Below are 11709 nucleotides of genomic sequence, written 5' to 3' on the forward strand. Positions count from 1 at the left end.
AAAAGAAAGAAAAGAATTTAAATATTATATATAACTCAATGGGGATAAGACTAGTGCTCAGCTTCTCCATTTTCTGCACTATGACTAAACAAGTTTTTTGAATAAGGACATCATTTTGAATCAGATCCTTCTGTAGTGAATTAACAGAACTGGCTGACAGGTAAAGTTAGATATAGCAGGGTCCCAGATAAACCAACATGTACGTGCTTGTGTTTTTTGAGAATATAATGTGGAGTATATGCAAGTGGTTGTTTTCTCCCACTGCTATAATTTAAGATCCCAGTTTGCACTGATGGGTGGGACCAGATGTCAAAGAAGACTTAAAATCAAATTATAGTATCAAGAATTCTCAACTGACATTAAAAAACCTTGCTCAAAACTCGCAGAATTTCATAAATTTGATGCTGCCACTGTGAACTCTGTTCTGAATATCAATACATCTGCGTATGAATATAAAACAGAAGAAATGAAAACCAATATTGGAGGCTACCCAGCTGAATTGGGATAAAGCGCACAATATCAGACTCATTCTGGCAGAACATCATCTAAAGGCTTTACTTTGGAGGGTCTCCAGAGAAAGCAAAAATAATCAGGAATTGAGCTGTGAAGCTTACAGTACAGTATGTTAACTTTAGAAGAGACAGACGTACATACTGCTTTACAACTGTTTGCTATCAGACTCGCAGTCTTCTTAAAAGTCTTCTCGAGGTAGTGAGCAAATCTCTCATTCTCATTTTCCTTGGAACCCAACTGGAGGAATTCACCTGAAATTTTGCACAGATGGAAGTTTTTATTTGTGGGTTTACTGCTGAAGCAAACAAGTCTGAAGATAAAAACAGAAAAAGACCTTACCACGCACCAGATCTTCAATCACCTGAGTTAGAACAGAGATGATAGTAGTGTTTCCAATTCGTGCTAAAGCTAAGGAAGCAGCTGATAGGATGAAATCACCAGCTAGAACTGCCTAAGAGTTAAAAAGAAAAAAAGGAAAAAAAATCTTTTGTTTTCCTGCAAGTATTAATACAGATGATACAAACTTCCTTTATTTTTGGCACACCTTCTCACATCACATCATTTTCCTACATAAAGCATACATTTCTCATTGTAACAGAGAGAAAGCAGAAGATAACCAAACGTTAAAATTAGAACTATTTCTGAGTTCCTATCATATACCACTGGTTAAATTTTTCTGCATAAGTAGTGCTCTCTCACTGTGCAACATCTGAATGTGTTTTCGTGTCAAGTTTGAAGCATTTCTTTTCTATCTGACTGTTCTGCTGTGACTGTTATACCATGTCAGCTCTGAACTGCCTCAATCAGTTCTGATGTACCAGTAATTATCTTCTTTCCTTACATGTTTTGACTAAGGTCTTCCTTCACTCCGTGAAGAAGCAGCACTCAAAATAACCTTATACTGACCAGAAAATGTTTTGCATTCATCACTGAAATAGTCTAACCTACTGTATTTTGAATGAGGTACAACTTCAAAAGCAAAAGACATGGGGAAGTTGAAAGCATGAACAGTCACTCTACAATCACAGCTTCTGTAATGCTTCCAAAAGCTCAGTAGCAGAACACCCATTTGTCTTACCTACAATCTGGACACAAGACTTCACACTTTTTCTGGAATGTCCCAAGACTGTGCAGAGACAGAAACACAGCAAAGAGCCTGGATGTTCCTGCTCTGCCAGAACTAAAATGCAATCCTTCCATCCTCACCTTCCTCTCTCCCCAGATCTGGTTGACTGTCATTTTTCCTCTGCGAGAATTTGCATCATCAATAACATCATCATGCACGAGGCTAGCCGTGTGGATCATCTCTGCAATTATGGCCACAGAGCGCTGGCTTGCTTGCACCTCCCTAAAATGAAGAACAAGATTTGACATTTAATTAAACACATTTTGTGTGCTGCAGTGCAACAACAAGAAATCTCTACAAAAACCACGCAAAAATATATTTTGCTGAAAACAGCTGTTGCAGCTTTTCCGTGGTCTGAACCCCATCTTTCAAACCTGAAATTAGGAAGACAAGAGAAAATAAGATTATGTTAGCACAATAGGCACAACGCAACGTTTCCGCCCTTGTTAGGCCCTTTTCTGTCTTGCTGCATTAACAGCGTTGCGAAACTCCTCAGTTACTGACTGTAATCTGCTAAATCCAGACTGCAATAAATAGCACAGCATTAAGGATGCTTCATTCCAAGATGACAGAAATCAGGAAAAGGGCAGAGAAAAGGATGCCAAGTAGCTTTGTAGCAGAGTTTAAAGTTTTCCTCATCTCCTTGTCGCTCTGCTATAAGATGCAGCAGCACAAACTCTCCCAAGCTGGTTAACACTACAAACCAGCATGCTGGAGAGATCAGCAGACAAAGAAAACCTTTATTCTACATCTGAATACATAATTTGCTGATCTTATCCTTTTATCTTATCTGATTATTCTAAAACTTCAGAGGTTCTTCAAAAGCCTGAAGAATTAACCAGAATTGCACTGCAATCATTTTAGGGCTGTAACGACAAACTACCTAACACCTAAGGAAATTCAGCCTTTGGGAAGACCCAACACTGATGATTCAACTCTCAGTAGTTCACATTTACTTTATTTTTCAAACTAGGTGAAAAAGATGTGGAAGAACATAAAGACAACTACCTACGGACCAAGGCTGGCACAATGAACACAAAAGACCTGTCCTAGCTCAGAAAAAAGCACCATCTACCCTACTACCCAACTGCCCCTGCCTTGTTTTATTATCTACATCATCTCTGGTCTCATCAAAAGCTGCATGCAGGATCTCAGAAATGCTACTCCTATCAGCCTTGCTCGATAGCCCTAACAATCCCACATGGATGAGAAAAGAATAGAACAGGTAACATTACTTCTGATATATAAACATCTTACTTCTAGTATACAATTAGCAGAGCAAATAACACTATTTGCAAGCAGAACAGAATAAGAAGTGAGAAAAAAGAACTGAGATAAAGCAGAAGTTAATCATTTCAGCTCAACTGAATGAAATCTAAAATTTTGCACTGCCGAGCCTATTAAAATCTAGTGATTAATCACAAAATGAAAGAACATCTTGCAGTCTGCTGACATAACACAGTGTTCTGACACCCACCTCTATGCAGAACCATGCATTGCTTTCAGTGGGAGTTCTACATCCTGAACAATAGCAGGATGTGTGGCTCACAGACTGTGAAAATGTAGCTTTTGAATAACAGAAAAATAAGAGCTGGAAACCTTCATAGCTGTTTGATGGTAAGTTTCACTGTGGACTAGTAATTTAGTCAAGTGCAGTTCAGTCTAAGCAGTTTTCAAGAAAATACATTGTTACTAATTAGGAGAACTTACCTTCAAACAACCGTAAAGGTCTCCAGCCTCTTTCATGCACAGGCCTCCTTTTGGGGACTCCCTTTTTCATTAATTATGTCAGCAGACTGGACTTCCTGCTGGGAAGTAGCAGTAAAGGGCAACACTCACAGACACGCCAATATTTTCAGTAGTATGAATGCAGCACAAGCACAGACATTTCAAAAACAGGTTTTGAAAATTCTGTTTTACAGTGCAGTTCATTTCTGACAATGACCAAAAATGGCATGGGACAGCCATGTTTAATGTGTCTGGCTTCTTATAAGTTATATCACATGTGATAATTCAACCTGGAAGCTTTTTATAAAGCTGCTATTTCCAGAAGTTCTCCAGCAAGGTTCTTCCCATCTATGGCCAGAAATTTTGCAGTAGCATCCTACAAACACCTTGTAAGAAAAAAATTTGGAATCAGTGCATGCCTGCTTTAGGGAAAACATAAAAGAAATGGGATCTTCCTTTTTCCCTGTCATTTTTCATTCAGTTCCGCCTGCAAAACAAAAGCAAAAGTAGTAACTCAGGTCAGGAGGTAACTGGATCACCACGAGTCCATTGAGTGCAGTGATGCCATTTTTAGGTCATTCTCAGAATAAAGGCACCCCAAGGTGGTATATATTACAAATATATTCTGTGTAACTATAACTTCATCTTTTAGAAATGAATATAATGCACATGTAAGTCCTTGATCACATTCTACTTTTCAACAGGATCTCCTGCTTGATTCTGCAACAATCATTTATAGGCACACAGAACCACAGGGAACCAGAACTTGTTTCTAATGCACTGAACAAGACCAAGGTTGATCTTACAGGTGAACAAAACTTCTGCCTCCAAACCAACACAATATTAACAGCTGCAACAATGTGCTTTGCTATGCGTATGCCAGTAGGTAAATAGTACCAGTTAAAAGGCCGGAAACTTGCAACAGAACTTGCAAAATTTGCGCTGTACAATCACACTCCTCAAAGTACATTTCTGCTGTTAAGTTCATGTGGCTAAAAAAAATAACGCTTCAGAAACACAGCCTATGACACAGAAGGACACTACAAACTAATGGAAGTGTAGAGAAGGGACGTGTTAACTAGGAACAAATTACAGAACTACTGAGAAACAGCAAACAGTAGAGGCATCTAACAATGAAGAAGGAAAGAAAGAGGGCTAGGGTTGCTGGCAGATCCCCATATGGTAGGAAGTATTCACTCCAGTTTGACTATGTCATTATATTTAAGTATTTCTCTACTATTTTGATATATTTATTTCCCTTTCTTTCCTCCCTAAATATTTTGTGCTCACTATTTTCTCTGTCAAGATGCCTCTGTACTTCTTTGGCCTTCTTTTTGTTTGTCTCTCATTTCAGTTGCAGAAATAGACAAAAATTCCTATATACAAACACCCTTGAAGAATATATCTTAAATAGAAACAGAAGACCCACCAGGTTAAGTGATAATTCTGTGAAATTCTGCACACAGGTGTCATGTGAAGAAATGTTAGAGGATGTGTGAAACTGAGGGTTTGCGTTACCTCAGTTTCAACTCTTTACAGTAATTTTCATTCTCACAACGATAAGTTGCTGTCATTAAACAAACAAACAAACAAAAAAACCCAAAAAATGAAGACTCAGTGCTGGACTTTTGACAACTGGGTATTCAAGGGGAAGAGAAAAATAAAACCATACCAGCACAGATCAGCCTGAATGCTTTGGATGGTTTTTTTTTGACAATATTTTCGATTCATTATGGCCTCGTACAACAGTCATTCTCTTTACAATGACTAAAACGAAGCAACCTTACTGTAGAATACCAGCTAACCTGCTAGGAGCATTCTATATACTAACCCTCTCAAATCTAAACACAAAAGATCAGAGCACTTAATCAGTAAGCAGTGCTATCTGGGTATCTGACTCCATTCCCTAAGAAATTTCATCCATTCTCGTGGGCTCTGTGAAGACAGAGAGGTCACTGTGGACTGCTTAAAAAGATCAGGACTCATATCCTTATGAAGTTGTGTCCTGTTATTTTAATAACCAAGCCAGGAAGAGTAGTACCTTTTCAAGTAGTAATGTAGGAAAGGAAAACAAAGCAAAACAACCTAGAAAAAACAACAAAAAACAACTGAAGAACCTGCAAAAGCATGCTGGATCCAGGAAATTATAGGACAGCTGAGAAGGGCAACATGATCTGGGTTGTAGTAAATGGTGCTACATCAGACTGGCAACCAGTTGCTAGCAGGGCTCCATTTTAGGGTCAGTTCTCTTTAATGTCTCTTTAATTTGGATGTAGGATTAGAGGGTGTTTTGAGTAAGTTTGCTGATGATACTAAACTGGGAGGAGCTGTTGACTTCACTGAGGGTGAAGAGGCCTTGCAGGCCTTTAGGCAAATAAGAGAGCTGAGCAATCACCAGCAACACAAATTTGAACAAGAGCAAGTGCTGGATTCTGCACCTGAAAAGGGGCAACTCTGGCTATTATGGGGGTGTGGCACTGCAGAGCAGCGTTGCTGAAAGAGATCTGGGAGGTCTTGGTTGACAGCAAGTTGAACACGAGCCAACAGTGTGCCCAGGCAGCCAGGAAGGCCAAGCGCACGCTGTGGTGTATCAAGCACAGCACAGCCACTGGGTGAGGTAAGGGACTATCCTGCTCTACAATGCACTGGTGTGGCCTTAGCTTGAGCAGCACACAGCTTTGGGCACCACAGTATGAAAAGAACATAAAGCTATCACAGAGTGTTCAAAGAAGAGCTACAAAGATGGTGAAGGGTCTGAAGTGGCATGAGGAGCAGCTGAGGTGCCTGCGTGTGCTCAGCCCAGAGAAGAGGAGCTGAGGGGAGGCCTGATGGCAGCTGCAGCTCCTCACAGGGAGCAGAGGGGCAGCGCTGAGCTCTGCTCTGTGTGACAGCGACAGGGCCAGAGGAAACGGCATGGAGCTGTGTCAGGGGAGGGGCAGCTGCGGTCAGGGAATGGTTCTGCACCAGAGGGTGTTCAGGCACTGGAACAGGCTGCCCAGGGCTGTGGTCATGGCACCAAGCTGCTGTAATTCAAGAGGCATCTGGACAAAGCTCTCAAGACACATGGTCTGATTTTTTTGTGGTGCTGTGTGGAGCCAGGACTCGATGGCCCTTATAAGTCCCTTTCAACTCGGGATATTCTATGATTCTAAGATGAAACAAATTCAGTAAGTCACACAAGCCCCTGAGGCAGAATTTAAAATATATATGTATATTAAAGTTAAAGATATATGATAAACAGCATAGGAAATGGGCTCACCCCACAAGTCTATGGATGTTCTGTCCAATATCTTATTACATGTGTGGGAACCAAAGTAAAACAAGTCTGGGAAAAGAATCAATACTAACTGTGCAAAAAGCACGATAAAATGCTTTAAGAGAAATGACAAGTTCAAGGAGAAACATCTCAAACAAACAAACAAACAACAAAAAAACACCAACCCAAAAACAAGCAACAAGAGAGGCAGAATGGAAAGCAAGGGCTGTTTTTTCCCCTCTCAGATCTACAACAGTAGCAGAGTAGCAAAAATGCAGTTTGCTTCTCTATGCGTACATTTTCCCTCATGAACAGTAGAAAGATGGAAGAACAATTTGTCAACCGGAAGCAGTAATTCTGTAAGAAGCAACAATAACAAAATTACTGTCAGTGTGAGCTGGAAGTATACATACAGATGAAACAGGCACTAACACAAGCCTGTCTCAAGAAACTTAAAAGCAAAGAGAAGAAAATGCATATGAAACTTCACTAATCCACATACCAAGTAGGCATGCAAAATACGAAAGCGTATTCTTTCACATGGCCTCCCCAACCCTCAAAAGATGTTGGACATCATGCAGCAGCCAAAAGGCTTGCATAAACATATATGAATTTCAGTTACAATTACAGTCTTTAAGAAAAGCATCGTGAAGCAAAGAGGAAAATAAATTCTCTGGGATTTCATTCTCTTCTTTTATTGAAACTTTTCTGTTTTCCCTACTCAGAATTTCAATTACAAAAAAAAAATAATAAAAAAAAATAAAAAAAAACAACCAACCAAACAAAAAAAACTAAACATGACAGACATGACAGAGATGGTGACTCGGCCTCTTCTCATAAAAGGTACACTTAAATTAATGAGACTTTTAAACATCAAGTATAGTTTGGAGGTGCTGACAAAAACTGAGAGATGTACAAAAGCTGTCAAATGACACAGGTATCTATAAATCAGTGTTGGTGCTGAGGGTTGGCTACTGGACTTAGTAATATGTAGCATTCAGAGTCTGAGATCACACTTTCTCACCAGCACAGGGCAGATGTCAAAGTGGTCCTGACTGTTTAAAAGCAGCATAATGCATGGACAAATGTATACGCATGAGCATATACATGTTAAAAGACAGCAAATATGATTTGAGGAAAAAAAAAAAAAGAACAAAAAGCAAATGCAGTTCTTCCTATGGCTACTTACTGTCTTTGATTCAATCACCACATCTGATGTTATATGCTTCTTTACATCAAGTCTGGACTTCTTCGTATTGCCTTTACACTACATAATTTTATTGATAAGCTTTTCATACAACATATTAGAATGAGATAGAACTATCTTTTCTGTTATTCTGACCAGACGGCTGTTCCAAAACCTCACTGTTCCAATTGTTAAAACTCTCTTAAATTTCCATCCTGAACACATTTACTCTTATCAATATTGCATACTGTTTTAAATAGTTTTCCTCCTACAGACAGCAAGTCCTTCACTCTCCCTGATTATCTTGCAATCCATCCCTAATCTTTCTTTAAACACAGGAATCATGGAACTGATGATTTTACAAAGCACTGTACAGTTATATCTCTTCCTTAGCTGAACTGACTATTTGGTGATCGATGCACACGAGGATCACTCTAAGGTTTTTCACAGAGAAGGTGTCTGCAAATCTCACTGAGGTTACTCCCTAATGGGACACTTGTGAGTCTCCAAGCTCAAACAGAAATTTTTGTTTCATTGTTCTACCTTTCATTCCACCACAGAAGGCAATGTCATCAGAAAGCGCCACTGCCACACTCATGCCAACACCACTTGTAAAAATATTAAGCAAATCAGTGCTGTGACAAAGGATGTCCCTGAGGACTTTCAGTAATATTATTTCTTCTTTTTATGTCTTTGTCACTGTCTCAGAGTGGTACTGTACAGAAAACTGAATTAAGCTGAAGTGAAGTTCATTGGTCCAAGACAAACTGGCACACGCAGGACAGTTTATTGCCAATTAGGTTTTCCTTAGAAAATATATTCACATAGGAAGGGAGAAAATGTCACTAGTATACAGGAAAAGGTGCCATATCAAGCCACAAAATATATGCTGTGCTCTAAGGTATAAAAATCAAATAATCCAACAAGGCACTAAGTTATCACTAAGGAGATGATGGTGCAATAGCTGGGAAATCCCTTAAGATCAATAAATTAGTCAAGACACTTCTGGCTAGGGACCAAAAATGTCATACTTGAAATTCTATGAGGGCAGACTGGAAACATAACTGGAATGCAGGGAGCACTTCAGCCAACATTTTACCTCAAAACACAAATAAAACTGACAGGAATATGTGGAAAGAAGTATCTACTATCAGGCAGAGCAAGGAGTGATGTTCTACTCTGCCAAAACTCCTCAAATTGAAAATCATGAGGATAACAGCAGAATCTTTGAATAAAGAACCTGACATTAAAGAATACAAATCTGCTCCCAGAGTTGGGGCACCTCTGACTGTCTCAATGTCTCACAGCATCAAATACAATTACACTACCTGCTTGATGGCTTTTCTGTGTAATAACAAATACACATTATGAAAGTCCCTTCTTGCAACAAAGTTCTCATCTGTTCAAGAGTTTAACAGCCATAAAAATGGTTACAACTGAAAAACAGTTAATAGAGTTTCCAAGAGTGTTACAGATTCTAACAACCATTTATGTAAGAAGCTACAATTTGCTTAAAAGCCCCACCAGAATTTGACAACATTGTTTTCCATCACCAGTTACAACTGAGGTACAGCCCACAATTCCTCTCCTCGAAGCATATATTAAAACCAGTAGTCCATTCTGCACTGCTAAATTCAAAAATACAACTTCAAAATGGAATTTAAACTCAGGCATTATTGAGGAACATTTTATTTCCATAAAGATACTTAACATGTTTTTGGGGAAATGCAGGAATGATGCATTTCAAGCATGATGTAAGTCCATATACTCAAGAGCAACTGACTCACCTGGAATTGCTATGGTGAATGTTGCAAGCCCTTGCCATTAGCACCACAATCATTGGTCGAAAGGCTTTTCCTTTCCCATCAAAGTAATATTCACACATTTCCCTAAGTTCAGCAGTAGATACAAGTAACTCCTACAGAAAGGAAAAGATGATACCAGCTTTAAAGTCACCAAGGCAATCTTACAGTTCAAGTAGTATGCACATAAAAGGTTATTGCCTTTTTCATTCCACCCAAGGTAAGCTGATGTCATTTTTACTTTTCATTATAATCTGAAATATAATTGATGTATTCAAGCACTGTAAATCAGGATAAAACAAAAATTCCATTCTGGTTCTATCAATATGTCAAAGTGCTCTCTTTACTTCCAGATAAGTTCACAAACAGCTTTTCATAAACAGGAAGAAAAGTCCCTAAGTAACTACCCTCCACAACAACAGTTGCAATTAAAGTCAGAATCATTACAATATCTCACAACAGTCACGAAAACCCATTACCTTTTTAATATCCTCATAGAGATTCTTCAAGTCTTTTCTGCCAAGTTGAAAAGGGTCTTGATATTTTTCATCACTAACTGTCTTACTGCAGCTGCACATGTGGGCTGTACTTGTATGATAAAGCCTGGTGACAGTGTTTTTCAAAATAGTAATATTGTTAAAAGCCAACTTCCCTTGATTGTACAAACAGAAGCCTTTCAAATCACACCTTCCTCCTTCCTTTCCCTCTCTCCCCACCCCCCAAAAAATAGTGAAATAGCTAAAAGATAAATACAAGGCATCAAAATACTCATTTTAACCAACTAATGAGAAACAAGGACAGCAAAGCTACTTGTTGATGACTGTAGACTTTTAGGAGCTAGCAAAGTGCAGCATTTGGAAACCAATAATCACTATCCTCTGCAGGCACTCATGCATTTAACAGATTACAGAAGTCTCCTGGGTAGCAAACTACACTGCTCTCAGCTTATTCCTTTTGAACACACTGTACAGTACAGTATAGTGTACAATTGTAGATGAAGCCTTCATCTTCTAGCAACACAATTATTCTGCTGATTTCTTCCCACTCCTAGACAAATGTTCCTGGCTTGAATTTGAAAGTTTCCCTTTACACACCCAGCTACATGAGATGGCCTGACCTAAGTTATACATTAAATCAATACTTCCAGTTAGTATCATGATCCCATGCGGTGATAAGGGTCAAAGTTCTACCTCCATACATCAAGGTACATTACACCTGGGCCTCATTATTTCTTCATATTCAGTGGAGCTGAAGGTTATAGTTCTTAGTTTACCACATTTTTCAAAATGAATTTCATGATTTGAAATGAGCTTTGTCAATTGCCTCCTGAATGGAGGACTCAGACTCCAGCCCAACACCACAACAGTGGTCTACGTGGAATTATCCAATGTTCTGTAGCAAATAACCTTACTTTCAGTCTACGCTTATGGCTCATGGTGACTACACAGTTCAGCCAGTAACTACGTCTTTACCTATCATGGAATGAGGGCCTCCAACTTACCGCCAAGATATACTACACAGTTTTGGAAATGACCATACTGAACTTCTTTGGGGAAAATGACATATCTGTGCAAAGAAAAACCAAGGTTAATTTCAAAAACAGAATTTAAAACGGATGGAAAACATCTGATTAGAAAAGCAAGCGTTCAGCACCTCCCCATTTCTTTCCTAAACAGCTCAGCAGCAAAGGCAGCCTCACAATCCCCTCTGCATCACGTGAAGCACCGCTGCCCCTGCGTCCATGAGATCCCGACTTACAGACTTCTGCTCAGGCGCAGTGAACTTTCTCCCCTTGCAGGAGCAGTCAGCAAAGCGAGCAGTGCTTGCTCTTGCACTCACGGAAGTGCAGTTTTCAAACGTTCCCCATGTTACAGATAAAACCAGACCGCACCTCTCGCACAGAAAGGGACGGGAACTTTCTGTAAAACGCCACATTAACTGAAGAACGTACGCTCTGTTTTCTCCTGAAGCCGTTTTAATTCGGCTCGCTCCTTGCTATGATTTACACCTACATCCCGCTGACGCCAAGAACGTAACCCCAAAGCCGACAATGTCCTCAGAGATCCTTAAGCAGCCGTCGGCACGGCTCGGATCCCCG

At 39.5% G+C, this 11709-nt stretch overlaps 1 protein-coding gene across 1 annotated transcript; it reads right to left on the bottom strand.

Annotated features, from left to right (window-relative positions):
* Nucleotides 1–497: 497 nt before the first annotated feature.
* On the bottom strand, nt 498–11703 carry LOC100541404 (decaprenyl diphosphate synthase subunit 1). The gene is made up of 7 exons (XM_010712452.2): nt 11370–11703; nt 11113–11177; nt 10091–10214; nt 9597–9727; nt 1720–1861; nt 853–964; nt 498–764 (listed from the first exon to the last, which is right to left on the bottom strand). Exons 1-7 carry the CDS (start codon nt 11544–11546, stop codon nt 526–528), a joined length of 990 nt encoding a protein of 329 aa, XP_010710754.1. The 5' UTR covers nt 11547–11703; the 3' UTR covers nt 498–525.
* Between the last annotated feature and the right edge of the window lie 6 nt (nt 11704–11709).

The sequence above is a fragment of the Meleagris gallopavo genome, chromosome 6, assembly GCF_000146605.3.
Source record: "Meleagris gallopavo isolate NT-WF06-2002-E0010 breed Aviagen turkey brand Nicholas breeding stock chromosome 6, Turkey_5.1, whole genome shotgun sequence".
Taxonomy (NCBI): domain Eukaryota; kingdom Metazoa; phylum Chordata; class Aves; order Galliformes; family Phasianidae; genus Meleagris; species Meleagris gallopavo.

Coding starts and splice junctions, on each gene's coding strand:
- LOC100541404 (XM_010712452.2), bottom strand. CDS start 11,546: ATGTGGCGTTTTACAGAAAGTTCCCGTCCCTTTCTGTGCGAGAGGTGC. Junction 11,178..11,369: donor CTGCGCCTGAGCAGAAGTCT/GTAAGTCGGGAT, acceptor TTCTTTGCACAG/ATATGTCATTTTCCCCAAAG. Junction 1,862..9,596: donor ATTCACCATAGCAATTCCAG/GTGAGTCAGTTG, acceptor TCTTCATTTTAG/GGAGGTGCAAGCAAGCCAGC.